Source organism: Solanum tuberosum, unplaced genomic scaffold, assembly GCF_000226075.1.
Source record: "Solanum tuberosum cultivar DM 1-3 516 R44 unplaced genomic scaffold, SolTub_3.0 scf00723, whole genome shotgun sequence".
Taxonomy (NCBI): domain Eukaryota; kingdom Viridiplantae; phylum Streptophyta; class Magnoliopsida; order Solanales; family Solanaceae; genus Solanum; species Solanum tuberosum.
The window spans coordinates 19,727-41,024 of record NW_006239714.1 but is presented as its reverse complement, the minus strand read 5'-3'; the positions used below and the strand labels follow the sequence as shown (position 1 = coordinate 41,024).

General features: G+C 31.2%; 3 protein-coding genes across 7 annotated transcripts; all 3 read right to left on the bottom strand.

The window, feature by feature from the left end:
• Positions 1-50: 50 nt before the first annotated feature.
• On the bottom strand, positions 51-6,699 carry LOC102588687 (phospholipase D alpha 1). 3 transcript variants are annotated; one of them, XM_015305472.1, is made up of 4 exons: positions 6,585-6,699; positions 6,299-6,410; positions 1,013-2,909; positions 51-917 (listed from the first exon to the last, which is right to left on the bottom strand). In XM_015305472.1, the coding sequence occupies exons 2-4, from the start codon at positions 6,389-6,391 to the stop codon at positions 484-486; spliced, it is 2,424 nt and encodes an 807-aa protein (XP_015160958.1). In that variant the 5' UTR covers positions 6,392-6,410; positions 6,585-6,699; the 3' UTR covers positions 51-483. The 3 variants fall into 3 exon arrangements, with proteins under 3 accessions (XP_015160958.1, XP_006367509.1, XP_006367508.1); XM_006367447.2 differs by having other exon boundaries at positions 6,299-6,400; XM_006367446.2 differs by having other exon boundaries at positions 6,299-6,417; positions 6,585-6,698.
• Positions 6,700-15,449: 8,750 nt separating this feature from the next.
• On the bottom strand, positions 15,450-19,366 carry LOC102589221 (phospholipase D alpha 1-like). 3 transcript variants are annotated; one of them, XM_006367448.2, is made up of 4 exons: positions 19,269-19,366; positions 19,018-19,124; positions 16,155-18,051; positions 15,450-16,071 (listed from the first exon to the last, which is right to left on the bottom strand). In XM_006367448.2, the coding sequence occupies exons 2-4, from the start codon at positions 19,108-19,110 to the stop codon at positions 15,638-15,640; spliced, it is 2,424 nt and encodes an 807-aa protein (XP_006367510.1). In that variant the 5' UTR covers positions 19,111-19,124; positions 19,269-19,366; the 3' UTR covers positions 15,450-15,637. The 3 variants fall into 3 exon arrangements, with proteins under 3 accessions (XP_006367510.1, XP_015160960.1, XP_015160959.1); XM_015305474.1 differs by lacking the exon at positions 19,269-19,366 and adding an exon at positions 18,216-18,401 and having other exon boundaries at positions 19,018-19,080; XM_015305473.1 differs by lacking the exons at positions 19,018-19,124; positions 19,269-19,366 and adding an exon at positions 18,216-19,007.
• A 952-nt stretch (positions 19,367-20,318) lies between these two features.
• Positions 20,319-20,850, bottom strand: LOC107059064 (7-deoxyloganetin glucosyltransferase-like). Its single transcript, XM_015305471.1, has one exon. It carries the CDS (start codon positions 20,781-20,783, stop codon positions 20,319-20,321), a length of 465 nt encoding a protein of 154 aa, XP_015160957.1. The 5' UTR covers positions 20,784-20,850.
• Between the last annotated feature and the right edge of the window lie 448 nt (positions 20,851-21,298).

The window sequence follows — 21,298 nt, the reverse complement described above, 5'->3', positions numbered from 1 at the left end:
AATACTGAAATGAAAATTGAGGTCTCCAAGCTTATTTGGATGAAATGCAATTCTTGAAAAACCTTAGGATACTGAAATCATTCTCAATAAACTAACAATTCAATTTGTTTGACAGAAACATCATTAGAAAGCTCAAGATGTAGTGGCAAATAATTGGCAACCAGTAGCATAACTACACAAACTACTATATATGGTAAATATAGTAGTACCCTGCTTTTTTTTTTTTGTACAATCTTCTGGTGCTCAAAGTCACCGACTTGAAGAAAGCCCGCCACTCTGGGGTTTCGTACCAAGGGATAGGGGTTCCATTCCCAAATATCGAACCTGAAACCTCTGCTTAAGGATAGAGAAACCTTAACCATTCCACCGTGTCCTGCGGTGATAGTAACCTTTTCTTTCCTTAAATAAGAAACCTTATTAACAAATACTCCACAACCATAATATATGTCTAGAGAATGAATGAACAAATTAAAAGTTGGAGGTTTAGGTTGTGAGAATGGGAGGAAGAAAATTGGATTTGGTACCAAGAACAGGTGCTTTGGTGTCAGGAAAGCATTCTACTCCAGGTATTCCAGTGACCTCTCCATTTTCAGTAATACCAATAGGGTAAGTAAGAAGATGTCCAGGCAAATCATGAATGAGGCTCTCACTTGAATACATATCCCAATATTTGTCACCAATTTTGTTCACCTTTCGGATGCATTCTACGCTCTCTGGTTGAAGGAAACTGTTGTCTAACATGCCTAAGTGCTCGTACCACAACGCCATACGGAACCCATGAACCTGGCCCCTAGCTGGCTCCTTCACACAGAGATGAAATGGTTGGTAGGCTCCCATTGCTATTTCTGAGTCTCTGGCACCATCCATTGACCTTTGATTGATGTTAGCTGATCCAATGATAATGTATTCATCATCCACTGCAAAAAACACACAAAAATAATACTATTGAGAAGTAGTTAATTTTGAAAATATATAATCACATATGCAATGATTTCTAGCGCATTTAACTTGCCTATCATCATTTTGGCATGAACGTAAATCATGAAACGTCTGGCTTCTTGAGCTTTTTGATAGTCTGAGTCGGGTTCTGGTGATTCAGAAGGCTCATATTCTCCTGTCTTCTTTGTTTCCCTATTGCCAAGGCAAAAGAAACTCAAGTAGTCCTTAGGATTTGCCACAATACCTTTTGCTTTAAGAGCTTGAATTATATCGGTGTACATCATTTTCATGGTTCTCCTTTGCCAATCCAGTATTGCTTGTACAGATGCACTCTCAGGAAGACCTTCTGGCCACATTGGAACCACAACATAGACCGTAAACCTTTCCCCTGCTTCAATCTTGCTAATTATCTTCAAAGACAACTCCTTTGGGATCAAATGTAGAGCATTAATGTCTTCATCCTTGATATCATCGGAGTTCCATGAAAAGGAGCTTCCTAAGAAGTACTGGTTTTCGATGTAAATAAAATGATTTGCTCGACGAATGGCATTAATATATCCATCTTGTATGCTTCGATCAATGATGTTGTCCTTTCCACTTATAAGACCAGACTTGGCTGCCTCCTCAGGAGCATCGGGGAAGCCAAAAGCTGCTCCCCCATCAATTGATCGAAAAACTTGAACATTCCACGTGTCATGATCATCTGGATACATAGCAGGTGAAGGTGGTATGATTATATTCTCGATATCCCTTAGGTTCATAAGCAAGTCCTTTCCACCTTGCTTCCTCCACCTCTGTTCAAAATTGAAGAGCACATCCCAAGCTGCTGGCCCTTCTATTCGGCAATGGATATCGTGCCAAGGCTCTCTTGGTCCCCCTTTCTGAATCGTAGCACCAGTGAAATTTGGTTGGTGAAAATCATCATGATGTGCTGTGTCCAAAGTCCTGAAAAGGGGGTGAAATTGTGTATCATATCTACCATCACAAAGATCAATCCCACCAATATAACTCACAATTCTCCGTCTCTCCGTGTCTCCATTAGGCAATTCTCCATCAACAACTACAATCTTTTGATGATGAGTAAACATTGTCCCAATCTGTATGTTTTGAATAATGCTTCTTCCATCATCAGGATTTCGAGGACACAACACACAATGTACTTCAGAGTCGTCAAAATAAGTAGCAGTTTCTTGATCATGAGTAGCCATTAGCCCATCTTGTTTCAACACAGGAACCGATGTTCTGTCATCCCACACCAGCATTAGAACTCTCACACCTTCATTAGCTTTCTTCTTAAGCAACTCCCCGAGCGTTATGTCTCCACCAGGCTTAGGCCTCCTCGTATCCCTTATCAAAGTAATCTCCGTATAAACAGACCATCCAGTTATGTAAATCATATGCTTTGCATTAGTGATTGCATCAAAAATGTCTTCCCAACATCTTTGTGGCTCATAAAACTTGCCACCAGCCAGAGGAATTTTCGGGACAAAGTTATCAGGAACATGAGAATCTTGGTAAAGGGTGACCTTACATCCTTGTCTTTGACTAAAGAATGTGTAAGGAACTCCAGGAAATCTTGTAACTCTTATCCCTCTATTCCAATTATACTCCCTTGTGACATCAAAATACTGCAACTTCACATGAATTTTAGAGTGTCCTTGCACAGGTTTTCGTTCTGTATCCAGGATTTCAAGCCATTCATCAACAACTTCTCCATCTATCAATCGTTCAACTGGTAAGTAAGCTCTTCCTATGAGTTCTGCTCCAATTGGATTATCAGCTTTGACAGTGAATATGACATCAGAAGCCATATGAGCACAGTAAATGTGGAATGACTCGTACCACCGTGGATTTTTGTGTTCATCGAGCAATCTGGTTCTGCCAACTCTGGCTTTTCCAAGATCAATGGTTGCATAGAGTGTTGATGCTGTCTTATTGAAGCCAATAGCTCCTTCAATGCCTTGAACAACCTACAAGAAAATGGAGCTGTTAATAAGTAAACAATAATGTTGTTACTGTCTACTTTGATCACTATAGTATATCATACTCTAAGGTGTGTTCTATATGAAAAATAATATTGAAACTTTAATCATAGGATTACAATATTAGGAATCGAACCCTCACCAGTGGAAGTTTAGGTAGCCACCTAGTTGGTGAGGTGGGGTAAACTGATGTTACAAATATTGAAATGACTACAGAGAAAAGTACTGTAAATTACAATCACTAATATCGTAAAAATATTGGTCAGAGTTTATTTAGCCTGAATACTACATAAAAAATAATTTGTTTAATGGCAATTAACATTTTTTTTAAATGTCCTTAAAGTCTATAGTGATATTGAATCTAATGACAATTAACTAATGTCAGTAAATGCTTTAACGCTTTTTATTGATATGTATATTTCTTGCCGCTAAAAGTTGTTTGTGTTATTGTGTAAATTTGATTAAACAATTTGGAAAATAAAATATTTCCTTCACTTCAATTTATGTGATATAGTTTGATCGATATAGAATTTAAGATAGAAATAATTATTTTTAAAATTTCTGATCTTAAAACATATGAGTATATAGTATTTATGTGCCTATAATTTTTTTGAAATTTATTATCATAAACAAGTCATAACATTTCATTTGTATGATTACAAAACTTCTCATTAAGACTAAAATTACCAATTTAAATTTAATTAATTTCGAATTGTAAGTGTCATTTTTTTAAAACTAACTAAAATGGAGCGTGTAATATACCAAAATGTTGCGATTATTTTAGTGCGGGTTTAATAAGTATTGGGGCGGGTTTAGTTAAAAATGGGTGGGTAATAGGTGGGTTTAAAATTATATTAAATAATTAAATTGCAACCAATGGTTGAGCGCCACGTAATTAAAAGGATTATTTAATTATTTTAAATGGTGCTCCGTTAATGAAGTGGCTAAAATTGGACCCAAAGGTGGATGGAGAGGGTATTTGTGAGCCAATAAGTGGATGAGGAGGGTATTTTGGAGCCAATAGGTGGATGAGGGGTAGTTGTGTACCATTTTCAATACTTCAAATGTATTTTAGGCCCTTTTCCGTTTTATTAATTTAAAATCTGTATAATATATTAAAATATTTTTTAAATTTACAATTTAAAACAAGTAATGTAGAATATTAAAATTACAAAATTGTGTCAACCACTTCCATTTTCTCTCTCATTAGTTTCTTTTGAATACTTCTTGTATTTGAAACTAATCCTATGTATTCTTTTTTATACTTTAATTAAAATGGTTGGAGTAACCCTATGTTTAAATACTTCTTTACACAACTACCCCTCATCCACCTATTGGCTCCAAAATACCCTCCTCATCCACTTATTGGCTCACAAATACCCTCTCCATCCACCTTTGGGTCCAATTTTAGCCACTTCATTAACGGAGCACCATTTAAAATAATTAAATAATCCTTTTAATTACGTGACACTCAACCATTGGTTTGAATTATTAAATTGGGTGTGGGTTTAAAATTATATTAAATAATTAAATTGCAACCAATGGTTGAGCGCCACGTAATTAAAAGGATTATTTAATTATTTTAAATGGTGCTCCGTTAATGAAGTGGCTAAAATTGGACCCAAAGGTGGATGGAGAGGGTATTTGTGAGCCAATAAGTGGATGAGGAGGGTATTTTGGAGCCAATAGGTGGATGAGGGGTAGTTGTGTACCATTTTCAATACTTCAAATGTATTTTAGGCCCTTTTCCGTTTTATTAATTTAAAATCTGTATAATATATTAAAATATTTTTTAAATTTACAATTTAAAACAAGTAATGTAGAATATTAAAATTACAAAATTGTGTCAACCACTTCCATTTTCTCTCTCATTAGTTTCTTTTGAATACTTCTTGTATTTGAAACTAATCCTATGTATTCTTTTTTATACTTTAATTAAAATGGTTGGAGTAACCCTATGTTTAAATACTTCTTATATTTAAAAATAATTAAATGGTAAATATTTTATTTTACATTAATGGTATGCTTATACTGCATCATGATATGTTTAAAGTTAAATCACAAGGTTCAAAATTATCTTTCTTTTATATATTGTGGTCAATATTGGCATACTATCTCCGATCATTTTAAGTGTTTTTAAAATTTTTAAAACAAAACAAACAACAAATAACATACTCAATATATTTTTATAAGTGGAATTTGAAAATGATAAAATGTATGTAAATCTTATTATTAATTTATGAAAATAAAAAAATTATTTTCGATCCTCAATTGGCTCAAACAACACACAACACTACAATTTAAAAAAGATACAAAGATTAAGAAAAAGTGTAACAGACTGTACAAAACAGAAAAATATGATAAATGAAGAAGTTATACGGATCATTTCAGAGAAAAAAATATTATATTTTAAAAAAGAAAGAATTAATACTACTATAATTTCTCAGTATAAATTAATTGTGGAGCAAAATTATAAGGTTAATATCTTACGTCCTTCATTCTTTTTTATTTGTCTATAATAAACTATGTACTTTCTTTTAAAAAAATGATAAATGAAATAAATATTTTACTATAATATTCATAATTATTAGTATTTTAAAAAATCATAAAAAATAATTTATGAAATTAATAGTTAATGTTAAAAATATAACAAAATAAAAATAGTGTACATTCTAAAGTTTCAACAACTCCACCACCCAAAAATTTGCAATAATTAAATTCATGCTATCCACAAATTCCCCATCGCTAACTCACCTACTTGCCGTCCACAAATAAATCACTCTAGTGCAGATAACACACACTTCCCTTCTTTCTCTTCAGTTTTTTTTTTTCATCGGGTTCGATATTCGCATTAAAATTTAATTAATTTGAATTCCTGCTAGGAAAATCATGTTTCCTACCAAGAATTTTTCGATATCCAGGGTTCAAATTCAAAACATCTGATTAAGGGAGGAGTAGCTCTCTTTAATTGTAAATACTTTGAAGAAGAAAAAAAGTTTCACATCGGGTGGTTAATAAAAATTCATGAGATGGATGGTCTTTGTATATCAATTTGGATAATTTTTCCCCAATGAGTTAGCACGTTTTGAAGGTTGAGTCAGATCCAAAATTTATTTCTTTACCAATTCCGATCCATCTCCCAAATTCCTAAGAAGAACTCAACGCATATTTCATTTAAATCAAACCAATTAACAAGAAATTAATAAGGTTGCATTCATATATTTGTGTTCTATCTACACAAACATACTTTCAATTGATTTGATGGAACTAATTATCTGGCAAGAAATTACTAACTCACAAAATAAAGTACTATACATGTTTTCATATGGATACTAAATTGAAGTATGGAAAGAAAGGATTAAGATTAAAATTTTCACCTTATTGAAAATGTCTCTTCCAAAATTAGTACGAAGCTTATCAACTTCAAATATAGTAACATGAAGTGTACCATGTAGCAAAATTTGTGCCATCTTCCTTCCCTTCAATCCACAATTCACTAGCAAATGTCAACCAAACAACATATCATATTAAGACAGAATTCAGAATTCATAAACTAAAAATCTTTGGTCCGACTTTGTCATAGAGGAGCCAAAGCTTTATTTGTTACATCATAAGAAATATATACAAATCATATGAAGAAGAAGAGTTCATTAAAGTAATTACCTTAGTTTAAAACTTGAGCTGACAAAGAAAATCTTTAGATAAGAATAAGATGAGAGGAGATCAATAGAAGCCGCATGTATATATAGAGAGGTATCTTTTAGAATAAATTAATTAAATGCAGTGGCAAAGTAAAAAATATGGCTTAAAGTGTGATATTTTTTTCTCAATTGAGTTACGTGTAAAATTAAATATATACTTATAATTGCTAATATTTATTTTATGTACATCATATAATTTTTCGACTAGGGGTGTGCATTAAACCACCTTTCACGCTCCGTCATACTTCAATTCTAGATGTTGACATCCATCTTCCCTTGTGAACTAAAATAAATATTATAAAGAAAAAGAAGTCCCATTTATTATTATCATGATGATTAATAAAGCAAAAAGTAAAAGAAATCAAGTAGTAGTAATATGGTATCTTTCTCCCCCCCAAAAAAGTTAATAAAAATAATCCAAGAATAAAATTTTGTTTGGTTTGTTTAACAGGAAAAAAATCATATCTTAACACAATGATTAAAATAATCTTCATTAGTTCAGTTGACTCTTGTTGGTGAGAGTTTGATTCCCTTTTGTAATTCCTTTTTCCTACCCTTAATTTTTTTTAATTTATTTTTTTAAAAAAAACAAACACAATGCTTAATTAACTTGTGTCATTAAACTTCGTATTACTAATATTTATATTTCCTTCATCTCATATTATTTGTTCATATTAAAAATATTTATCCTGAATTATTTGTCAATTTATAAAATCAATTAAAAAAATATTCCCATTATGTCCTTAAGATTTATTTTTGAAAGTATACATGCCGTAATGTTTTAAAAAAATCTTTAACTATTGATCTTTTTCATATACATAATAAGTCAAAAGAAAGCAGTAATTGTCTGGATAAGGCCCATAAATTGAGAGTATGAAAACAGTTAAAAGATTAAGTTAGTGAAATTATTGTTTTATTTATAATCTTTTAATAGACATATAAAAAAAAAAGTGGACATGTAATATAAATCGGAGAAAATATATGTTACACATTGAAATTTAGATACTATTATTTGACGCTGAGATACAATTTGTATATTTAGTATTAGTAATACATGAGTTACAAAAACTAAAGATTAAAAAAATCCATCAAAGCAAGCAATCCCCAACACATTATTGTTTGGGGTCAGCTCATAGGACCAATTGGATTCTTCGACATCATGTTAACAAGCTAAGGTACAATACAAGGGTTGTGTGAAAAAAATCTAATCGACCTATAAATCGAATAAAAATAGTGTTATTAGTTTATTGTTATTGGGTTAACAATTTTTAATGGTTTTATAAAAAATAAATTATTGGGTTATCGGTTTGGTTTTGATTTTTGAATATTGGGTTTTTCGGTAAAACGATAATCCATTTTAGATAATAATAATTTACTACTTTATCCGTACATAATTATTAAATATTAATCTCAATACTTATTTAGTTATTGTCTTTGCCCTTTAGCCTTCAATTAATACTTCATAGTGACTTTGAGTTCACAACTTCACATTATACAAAACGTCAAAACCTAAACTCCTAAAGTAAGAACACTGTTCCTCTTAATTTCTTTTTGTGTTACACTTGTGTAGTTCTTTTCATGTTAGTTATTAGAGAAAACAACATAAATCCCAATAGTTTATAAGGTCTTATTACCAGTATTCATGGTACGTAGTTTCGAATATTACTTCTTGTACTAGATTTCGTTGGTTGAATACACTGTCTAGTTAAAATACATGAATCCGAGGAATGGATACATGTTTAATTAAGGACTGTAACAAAAGGTTTAATTTTAGGAGGAAATCACTCATTTAACAGCTTTTGAGTATATTTAGTCTAACAACTTCTATAAAAATTCTTATTTCTTCCATTTATTTTCGAGCAACAACAAAATGAACAACTTTTCTTTTTAGAAATTTGAATTTGTTTCATATTTAGAGAACAATATGTGAGGTTGTTACTTTGTTGAATATTCTGACAAAGTATATTGTTGTTTTTGAACTAGATACAAACCTTCATTTGAAAATCTTACATAAATAAAAATTATTAATTATTTGAATCTGGATACATGCCTTTTACTAATGTATCTGATTCATGTACTTTATTTCATTAGATGTATCTCTTGAGTTTTTAAATTATGAACAGACAAATATTTTTCACATATGTGTATTCGATAGATACTTTGTGATTAAGAAGGATTAATTATGTACCAGTTACATGTAGCATATAGCATATACATGTAGTTGAAACTTGTTACGTACATGAAGTATTTATCCAATTATTTGAATTGAAAAATGTGCATTTAGACTTTGGTGGGTCTTCATTATCACTAACTGTGCCAACAATGAATTTGTGATTGTCGTAATTCCATAAAAGTGTAATTTATAACTATCTCGTTGAAGTATGACTAAATACACGACAAATGCGTCCCAAATACACTAAAGAAAACATACTAGATCATGACAGAAAATCTCAAATACATGAAATTAACATCTTTAGATACATGACATTAAACAACTCATATATATTTAATAGAAAATACATATATATTTAATAAATAAATCAGATACATGTTTCAGATGCAATGGATGGTGCCAGTATAACTTTCTCGGGGATCTGAACCGATTTCGATTCTTTAGATCTCTTCAAAATTGACAGCTCAAATTGGTTCTGGATCTTTTTATTCAACTTCTTTTTCGACGTTTAAACAACCTGTTTTTGGTCAGCGTAGTTATATTTGTAATACCCTTTCCCATTTTCATTGATGATGACACATTGCCGTCGGCATGGGGTTCCTTGAATCTGTCAATCAAATAATTTTGTGGCCGCAAAACTTTAGTTCCTATCTTTACTTCTCAAACAAAGAAAAAGAAAATCAAAATTTTTACAAATAAAATCCAAGAAAGATTGTATTGCTCCATTTTTTATTCAGTTTTTGATGACTTAGTGAAGAAGATCAGTGTGTGTGTGAGAGAGAGGGAGAGAGAGAGTGGGATAGGAGATTGATGATGTAGGAAGAGAGATTATGATGGAGGTGAATGGAGGACATGGGGGGAGATACGATTGACATAGGAGTTTGGGGGTGCGGTTGATGAGAGAGAATAATACTGATTGTTATTGGACCACTAATTGTTGTGTTTAAATGTACAAATAATTAATCAATCCTAGTTTTAAGGGACGTTTGTATTTGATTGTTTCTTTTAAAATATATGGTATACAGTATAAAAAGCAGTAATATATGTAATTGTTTGAAAGTAGAAGTAAGGTTAGTATACATGATAGCGATGTATGTCTAGTTTGGTAATTTTTCCTAGTTATTATTGTTTCTAAGCCCTACTCATATTCCAAAGGCACTACTTCAATTCAAGCACAAGCCCCCCCTTCTATTGCATAACTTAAAAAAGCTATAAACAAAGTACCAAAGTGGTTGCGGGGACGATACGCTTTGGTTACCGGCGAAGGCTTCCAAAGGCGACTTTATGAGCATTCGTAAAGTTGCATTATTGTCATGTGGCGTCAAATTGTTGGAGAAGTCATATATTTGTTCCATTAGCATTTTCTTATTGGTTAAACCGAAAATCGAACTGCTAGGGATCAAAATCGATAAACCGATAAGAAATATCTTATTGTTTGATTATTGGTTTAGTGTATTCAAAAATCAAAAATTGATAAATCGAACCGATAATACATAAAATCGAACTAAACCGACAATGCACACCAACCTCTAACTTAAGCATACGTTATTTAAATTTTTGTACTTTGAATTATCACTCAGTTTTTCATTATTTTTACATTATTATTTACTGAAAAATTAGTTTATGAATGAGAAAAGATCAATCATTATTTTTAACCTCTAATATATCAAATCATACCATTATCATCATATCATCATATATTACTAAAAGTGGGAACAAAAAAAGTGTTTAAAGTTGAAATTCCATTTTACCCCCACTAAATAAAAATATTATAAAATTGCTAATCAATTAAATATTAAATAGTAATTATATAATATTACTATATATTATATTATACTAATTCTAAAAGTGAAAAGGTGTTAAGTCAAAAATTTAAAGGAGAAAATATTCATAGAAAATTGTTAGACATTTTTATCCTTTTAAAAACTAAATTAGTTACATTTTTTCAAAAAAAAATTGTATTTATTTTTATTTTTCTCCTTCAATTTACTTAACATATATATATTAACTCCATATTTCACACATTTTCATAATATATATATATATATATTAACTCCATAAAGTAGGCATTTTAATATTCTACTTTAAAGTATTTCTTATTTCTAATTACTTTATTTAAAAGATTAACTCTATAATTCACACCTTTTCATTTTCATAACTTCCACATCATAGTAAAGCATGGTGAATTAGAAAGACATTAATGTTTTCATGAAGTAACATACATTTATCGTAATGCATTAAATGAATTACAAATTTAGATTAACTTTACGTGTTGCAATATACACAAGCCCTAAATTTCAATAACCAAAATCCTTCATTTCTTGGTTGCATTAATACTTAGAAATAAGTCAAATAACTACAACCCCCCAAATTCTAATAACCTAAACCCCCTAATTTCTTTGCTTCATTAATAGAACATTTTCTAATAACTACAACCTACTAAATTTTAATAACCAAATCCACATTTCTTGGCCGCATATTTCTCAATTATTGAATACCCAATGGTAATTACATATACATTTATGATGGTTATTGCATACATATTTTTATTTTCTTCCAAAAATGTTTCTTAAGCTTAATTAACACATTTGAATATTTTTTCAATTTTTTTTGTACGTCTTATATTATATATTTGTTATTTTTTAATGTTTCTTAAGCTTAATTAACACATTTGAATATTTTTTCAATTTTTTTTGTACGTCTTATATTATATATTTGTTATTTTTTAAAGTTTGGTTTTATGAAACTTATATCCTTTCATTTATTTATTATTTTTCTCTTTTATTTGCTTTAAATATCCACCTTCATATCTCATATCTAACTACATATTCAATTGCTACTATTAATATATATCTATATCTATAACTCTCGTACTTTTCATATTCACAACCTCTAAATATTTAATTTAATATTTTAAGATAACTTTTGGTGTTCCTCCAATTTTATTTATACAAAATCATCTTCTTTGTTTCATGAGATCCTTAGGTATCCTTTTCATTCTATAGTTAAAGTAGTGAAACATTTATATCAATTTTGTTCTATTGATTCATTCTTTAGTTTGACTCGACAAAGAAGGATCTTGAATTTTGATTGGCTATGATGGAAAGAGACGACAAGAACTCGGAAAATTATGTACTATTTCTGTATTTCTGTTTACATCTATACTGTATGATTAAAGTCTTAACAAAGATGAATACATTGTATTTTTTTGTGTTCTCTATCTATTAGACTTTTTAAATTTCATTTTCTATGAATTTCTGATTGATTAGTCATTTTTGGCTTTATTGAAAGTTTGCTAACTACTAACCAAAATTCAAAACTTACAGTTGATTGCTTTAAAGAACTTGATTTTAAACAATAAAATACGCTCCTTATTTGGTACTTTTTGCCATATTTTAAAGATATGTTAATAATTAAAATTGCATTTTATTACTCACTACATGTTTTCATAAAATTTTAATTATTCCAACAAATCTATGAAAATTCTCATGGAACACACGTGCACCGCATGTATCCAGAAACTAGTATTACTATAAGTGGGAACAAAAAAAGTTAAACGTTGAATTGCGATTTTACCCCTATTATGAATTAAAATGTTATAAAAACATTTAATTATTTAATTTAAATGTTAAATTGTATCATTTTAATAAAAATGTTAATGGCGTTTGCACTTCCTTAGATTAATTCCTAATTAAAATATCTAATTTAATAATATTTATCATCTATAATCTATTTGTATATTTCATTTAATCATCATCATCATATCATATCATCATCATATTATATTATCATAATAATAATATATATATATATATATAATAATAATAATAATATTATATTAAAAGTAGAAAGCATCAAATTGCAAAATTGGATTACCATTTTACCCCTACACTAATTTTTTTTTTTATAAAAAAATAATTAATTAAATATTAAATGTTTCTGAAAAAATTAAATGACCATTTTTCATTCACTAAATTAACACTGTTCATCTAATAACTTATGCTTAGAAACTAAATCATTACGCAATCGTTAATGTTTCAATGCGCACACAGAAAAAAAATAACAGATCTTGTTTAGGAATTTCCAAGGTTATTTTGAGATTTACAAGCAATTTAATATGGTTCATGTATTAGCAAAAAGTCAAGTTATCCAAGAAAAAATGTTAATATTCTCATGCATTTATATCATGATTAATTCACACTTATCTTACTCTTGACTATACACATTCTCTTATAATTTTTGAATTATCCCTGCATTTGTCATTTATAAATATGAAAAATATTGGAGTAAACAACATCATGTGATATACAAGGAATGGGCAAGCTAAGATTTGGGGGATCAACTTCTTTAGAGATGAACAAAGCATTTTTTTTACTCTTTTTTTAGTAAGAACAAAGGTGAATGATCTTTAGGAAGGATATGTTTTTTTAGTACATAATTTCCTTCGGTTGAATGTAAAATAAAGGGTCATGCATCAAAAATATAAGATCGTGACTCTTTACTAATATACTTGTGTGATGTAATTTGTAAAAAAATTAATTACTCCTTTAATTCACGGGAGAAATAATGATATAAATAAACTTTTTCTCAAAGTTCGATGATAAATTTGAGCCTTTTCCCTTTTCTTAATAGATATATCAAATCCAAATTTGACGAGTAAATCGAAACTGAAGGAGTATTTTAGAATTAATTTCGCATTTTGTTTGTCAAGGCCTATTAATCGTGACAAATGTCAAAGCCAAATTGGAGTGCGTTAGGAAAAGGGAAAAATATAAATGATGTGGGCTCTCATAAATTAATAAGGGCAAATTACATAAATCACTTACTTTTAAAGCAAAATTACAATTTATCCCTTAAAAGTTTATAATTACAGAAATTCCTCAAACGGATACAATAATGTAAGCGCTGATACATTAATCTGATGCGTGAGATACATTAATTGTTAACTAAGATACATTACATTTTATACATGATACACTAATCTACTGCGCGAGATACACTAATTTGATGCGCGAAAATGTGGAATTTTGGAGATTTGTAAAATTTATAGGGGATAATGGTAATAAGTAAACTAAAATGTGGAATTTATGTAATTTTTCCAATTAAAAACGCAACAAATGACATAAAATAAAAAAATATTTCAGGGATATATATTTAATAATTTGTACCTTAGTGAATCACAATTCTTGGTTAACAGTAGGTTTGGTCGATCTTATTTTATTTTATTTTTTTAAAATGCTTAATTTTTTAGAAAGAATTTATTTTTAAAAAATAAGATGTTTGATCAAATTTTTAGGAGAAAATCAGTGTTTTTAAAAATGGCACAAATTGTTTATTTTTTAGAAATTTAAAAAAGTACTGTTTTCTTAAAGTATTTTTGAGAAAAATACACTTAAAAATTCTTTTCTAAAGTATTGCTACTCAAAGAGATGCAAGAAAACAAAATTGATGTAGTTTCCAGAAACCCGCAAACGGAAAAAAGGAACAAGAATGGAAATAAATATCATTCCACAGTATCATATATTTTTCGAATAACGGATTTTAGCCAACTGAAAGGATCTTCTCAATCAACTCAGGTATTGCGCGCTCTGTCACTAACTTCCCTCTTAATTTGCGATATTACAAAAAAATAAAATAATAAAAATAAACGTAATATCATAAACCACGAGGAAGGTGAGTATGATAGAGCAATATCTAAGGAGAAGCCTCTGAAATTATCCCTAAATTTTATTAATCAAACACAAATTATTTTCATCAAAAATATTTTTCAAAATAAATTGATTTTAGAAATTTGACCGTTAAATACTGCTTATCTCTAGACGAATAGGAAACATCCACGAACATTCATATTTTAATATTATGGGACGGATTGATTAAGTACTATTATCTTTTTCGTACCAATGAAAGAGCTCCACTTTGTGCTTAGGTAAACGACACTTTTCAATCAGTAGTGTTTGGACATAGATGTTTTTTGAACACGACAACATTAATTCCTTTTTTTTTTTATTACATGAAAAACACAAATTTGTGTTTTCTTTTTCTAAAATTAGGATTTTTTTTTTCCTAATAAAATAAAGGTCTTATCACTTGCGGGAATACAACTAAATATCTAATAGTTATAAATATATTTTTGTATATTATAGTGTTTATTTATCTTTATCTATTTTTAGGAAAGAGTTAGAGTTGAACCAATTTAGTTTTTCTCCGTAAATAGAGAAGCTCTTATTTATGGTATTTTCATCTTTCAAGAGAAATACTTTTTTTTTCTCTCTTCCTACTTTTTACGTTATCAATACGAGTCTTTGCCTTGAACACTCACGTTGAAAAAATAAGGAAAAAGGAAAATCAAAGTTAACTTTCTTTTTGAAAGATGTATTAGTTACCTAGAGGAATGTCATTCCTTTGGCAATTTTGTTTTCTTTCAATATTAGCAAAATAAGAATGAAGTGAATATGATTCCAAGATGATAAAAGACAGTGGTGAAAGTAAAATTTTCACAAAGAGAATTTGAAATATGAAAAGTATACATGTGAAAATTAAAGAATAATAAACGGGACAGAAAGTAAAGAGCAAACTTAACCTTAACCCGCTAATGTTGTCATATCTCGTTTAACATTTGTTCTTATTTTTGTCATTTGGCCAACGGAAAATTTGTGTCATGAAACATGATTCTCCCACTCCATTTCCATTGAAATATTGAGAATAGCTGCTGAACATTTAGTAGTGAATGTCCTAGGGTGATATTAACCTTTCATTCCTTAATAAGAAACCTTATTAACATGTACACCTTAATCATAAATACAGGTCTAGAGAATGAATGGAACAAATTAAAAGTTGGAGATTTAGGTTGTGAGAATGGGAGGGAGATAATTAGATTTGGTACCAAGAACAGGTGCCTTGGTGTCAGGAAAACATTCTACTCCAGGTAGTTCAGTGATCTCTCCATTTTCAGTAATACCAATAGGGTAAGTAAGAAGGTGTCCAGGCAAATCATGAATGAGGTTTCCACTTGAATACATATCCCAATATTTGTCACCAATTTTGTTCACCTTTCGGATGCATTCTACGCTCTCTGGTTGAAGGAACCTGTTGTCTAACATGCCTAAGTGCTCGTACCACAATGCCATACGAAACCCATGAACCTGACCCCTAGCTGGCTCCTTCACACATAGATGAAATGGTTGGTAGGCTCCCATTGCTATCTCTGAGTCTCTTGCACCATCCATTGACCTTTGATTGATGTTAGCTGAACCAATGATAATGTATTCATCATCCACTGCAAATAAAACAGAAACATTAATGAAGAACTTAATTTTGGAAATGTATGGATCACACACATATATTTGTAATTGAGCTTGCCTATCATCATTTTGGAATGTACATAAATCATGAAACGTCTGGCTTCTTGAGCTTTATGATAGCCGGAATTAGGTTCTGGTGTTTCAGAAGGCTCGTATTCTCCTCTCTTCTTTGTTTCCCTATTGCCAAGGCAAAAGAAACTCAAATATTCCTTAGGATTTGCCATAATTCCCTTTACTTTAAGAGCTTGAATTATATCGGTATACATCATTTGCATGGTCCTCCTTTGCCAATCCAGTATTACTTGTACAGATGCACTTTCAGGAAGGCCTTCTGGCCACATTGGAACCACAACATAAACCATAAACCTTTCCCCTGCTTCAATTTTGCTGACTATCTTCAAAGACAGCTCCTTTGGGATCAACTGTAGAGAATTAATGGCTTCATCCTTGATATCATTGGAGTACCATGAAAAGCAGCTGCCTAAAAAGTACTGATTTTCGATGTAAATGAAATGCTTTGCTCGACGAATGGCATTAATATATGCATCCTGTATGCTTCGATCAATGATGTTTTCCTTTCCACTTATAAGACCAGACTTGGCTGCCTCTTCGGGAGCACTGGGGAAGCCAAAAGCTGCTCCCCCATCAATGGATCGAAAAACTTGAACATTCCATGTGTCATGATCATCAGGATACATAACAGGTGAAGGTGGTATGATTATATTATCGATATCCCTTAGGTCTATAGGCAAGTCCCTTACACCTTGCTTCCTCCATCTCTGTTCAAAATTGTAAAGGACATCCCAAGCAGCTGGCCCTTCTATTCGGCAATGGATATCGTGCCAAGGCTCTCTTGGTCCGCCTTTTTGAATTGAGGTACCGGTGAAATTTGGTTGGTGAAAATCATCATGATGTGTTGTGTTCAAAGTCCTGAAAAGGGAGTGAAATTGTGTATCAAATCTACCATCACAAAGATCAAGCCCACCAATATAACTCACAATTCTCCTCCTCTCCCTGTCTCCATTAGGCAATTCTCCATCAACAATAACAATCTTTTGATGATGAGTAAACATTGTCCCAATCTCTATATTTTGAATAATGCTCCGTCCATCATCAGGATTTCGAGGACACAACACACAATTTACTTGAGTGCCTCGAAAATAATTAGCAGTTTCTTCATCATGAGTAGCCATTAGCCCATCTTGTTGTAACACAGGAATCGATGTCCTGTCATCCCAGACCAACATTAGAACTCTCACACCTTCATTAGCTTTTCTCTTAAGCAACTCTCCGAGCGATATGTCTCCACCAGGCTTAGGCCTCCTCCTGTCCCTTATCAAAGTGATCTCGGTATAAATAGACCATCCAGTTATATAAATCAAATGCTTTGCATTAGTGATTGCATCAAAAATGTCTTCCCAACATCGTTGTGGCTTATAAAACTTGCCATCAGAAAGTGGAATTTTGGGGATGAAATTATCAGGAACATGACAATCTTGGTAAAGGGTGACCCTGCATCCTTGTCTTTGACGAAAGAATGTGTAAGGAACTCCAGGAAATCTTGTGACTTTTATACCTCTATTCCAATTATATTCCCTTGTGACATCAAAATACTGCAACTTCACATGGATTTTAGAGTGTCCATGCACGGGTTTTTGTTCTGTATTGAGGATTTCAAGCCATTCATCGACTTCTTCTCCATCTAGAAGTTGTTGAACTGGAAAGTAAGCTCTTCCAATGACTTCTGCTCCAATTGGATTATCAAATTTGACGGTGATTATGACATTGGCAGCCATATGGGCACAGTAAATGTGGAATGATTCGTACCACCGTGGATTTTTGTGATCATCCAGTAATCTGGTTCTGCCAACTCTGGCTTTTCCAAGATCAATGGTTGCATACAATCTTGACGCTGCCTTGTTGAAACCAATAGCTCCCTCAATGCCTTGCACCACCTACAAGAAAATAAGTACATTAATCTACTAGTAAATAATTTTGTTACTGTCTTGTAACATGTCAAACTCTGTACAATTGTAATTGTATGCTAAAGAAGTGTTGGAAAAAATATTGAAACTTCAATCGTCATTCTAGATAATGTGTATGAGATCGATGGAAGTACCTCAGGACAGCCAAGGCTGCTTCGTACCCCCTCCCGGGGAGGAACCACACTATAACTGGAACACCGTCATAATGATCCTTAGATAATTCAACAATCATTCTTGAATCTAGTGCCAACTTGTCCTCAATCAGTCTCGAGCCCAATGTCAGAGCTCACTCACATGCTACTAAAGTAGCCTTTTCAGTGCTAAGCGAGTAGCCATTTCACACAGAAGCGACAATTCAATTATTTTGTCCTATAAAAGGGTCTTCTCAAAGGAAGAGAATGCATACAGTAAATCCCAGAAGTCACCCCAAATGCCTTCTTATCTTCTTTTCTTAGAATTTCAATAGGAGAAGGCTCTGCTTGTATTTTTCTATTCTTTTGAGCAATGTTAACACTTGTATTCGTTTACTCCCTTGGAGATTTGGCCGAAAGCAATAAATTGTACTGTTAACCAAAATGATGATTTTTCCAGTAAACAATGAGGGCATTCAACATGAAATCGGATTTAATCACCTCCAATACAGGTACCAAACATCAGGTGGAAAATAAAAAACAAAAAAACACAGTTCCTTTTTTTTTTTCTTTCTCTTAACTAATGTTTCCATTTCCCAAATACCTAAATTCTAAGAAGTCAGTTGCATAATTCATCTGCAACAGTAAATCAAACCAAACGGGCATTCCTATTTTGATCAGTTCTACACATACTTCCATTCGATTTGTCATTTACTGGAATTTTTCCAATTTTTCGTAGATCCATTGTGGATAAAATCATATATATATATGGAACTGAATATGAATAGTGGAAAGCAATTTTCACCTTATTGAAAAAGTCTCTGCCAAAATTAGTATGAAGCCTATCAACCTCGAATATAGTAACATGAAGAGTACCATGTAGCAGAAATTGTGCCATCCTTCCTTAATTCCCTGCAACATATAGGAGTAATAGGTTCAGAATAAATGTTGAACTCATAAAATTTAAATTCTGGATCTCGAGGGCCCGAAGCTTTATTTGTAACATATCATGTCATGTGATAAAAACGAAGACTTAGACTTCATTAAAGTAATTACCTTAGTTTAAAACTTGAGCTGACGAAGAGAATCTTGAGATAAAGAGGAGATAACAATAGTAGCCAATAGCATTAGCAATGTATGTATATAGACGTTGACCTTCATTTCTCTCCCCAATAAGTGAAATTAAATTAATATTTCTAAAACAAAAACAAAAAGTATCCCCCACCCCCCATACCCATACCCATCTGCCAATTTTTTTTTATAGTAATTCATATCTTTTTTAGAAAAATCATCATTTTAAATTTTGCAACACAAAAAACTCATGCTAGGAGTAAAAAGATATAATAAAAAGTTATATTGAAGACAATAGATCTTCAAAAAATTATATTATGTATTAATCACAAATATTTACTTATAAAAAATATTAGGACTCATAGTCCAATATTTCTAGTCTAGTACTTGTAGAAGTCTTTGTAGTTTGATGGATGTTATATCACATGTGACAGAGGGGTGTTAATGGGACTGTTCGCATGTTTATTTTTAAAAAATTATATCATTCTAATTTTTATGTATTTTATAATGTATAATCAAAGTTAGATTTTTAGAATCATTCCAATCATATCGGTTTCTCTTCGGTTTGGTATGATTCGATTAATTTTTTATTTTTTTATAAAAACTTTTTAAGTATCACCTCAAAATACACTATTATTAAAACATTTTTTTCCCAAGTGTGTTCTTGAAGAAACACTTCAGTTTTTCACTAAGAAGCCAAGAAAGTAAAACCTTATTGCCCTATTGTTTGATCTTAAAACTTTTAATAGGAGTGTTTGCATAGCTTTTGCCATATTGTTTGATGGAGTATTTATTATGGGAGTATCTTTTAATTTAAAACCTAATTATTTAAAGGCTAACTAAAAAAAGCAAGTGCCCAAAGTCGTCCACTCACTAGATGCCTAGAACCTAGTTTACATTTATATTTGAAAAATGTTATAAAATATATTTATATACATATTGTTAATATATAAAATATATTTGCACATATCAAGTTTATTTTTTTCTAAGAAATAAAAAACAGATAAGAAAAAAGTAGAACATTATTTGAACATGTCAATCTAGTGGAAGAAATGAAGAAGCTTTTGGCAATAGCACTTCCCTAACCAACTTGTCGAAATTCATATAAGATGATCCAGTTGGAGAAGTGATTGCTTTTTCTGCTAAATTCTTCCACTTCAATGCATTTTCTTTCATCTCTTTACCCTTTTCTCCAATCATCAACTCTCTCACAACCTCCTCAATCACTTCCCTCTTCACATCACTATCAATTTCAATCCCGACACCCCAACGATTACAACTAAACCAACAATTCGTTTGTTGATCCGCAAAGAAAGGCCAACATAGCATTGGCACACCAAATGATATGCTTTCGAAAGTTGAATTCCAGCCACAGTGACCTAAAAATCCTCCAATTGACGCATGACTTAAAACTTGTTCTTGAAGGCACCAACCACTTAATAAACCTCTTTCCTTAGTCTCTGCAAGAAATTCATAAGGTAAAATTGTTGAATCACCCATGACTAAATCGGATCGAACAATCCCAAGAAATTCATTTTAGTATTTGCAAGTCCCCATGCAAATTCAATCAACTGCTCTTTGCTCAGCACTGTAATACTTCCAAAATTTGATTTCTTCGTGTCCAGCCATCCAATACAGTGAGTATCTTATTTCCATAGATTTGAACCAATGGATTTCAAATCCTCAAAGGCAGAGAAGCTCTTGTCCAACACAATGAAAACATAAACTTGACCACCCATAAACTGTGTAGCACATGTAACAACAATTGCATACTTAACAGGAGAACATATAACCTTAGCAACAACCAAGCCATTGATATGTGCCATATTCGCCAAGAAAATAACTTCTAATTACTTGTTACCTATCTTGCGGATACACACATAATCACATAGACGAGCATAAGAACTTGTACCAACACTAATCAGCATATTGAAAAAATGTTGCACATTTCTCATGCGGTTCCGGTGGAGCAATAGACACTTCAAAGTTTGTAAGGAGCAATAACTGAACATTGA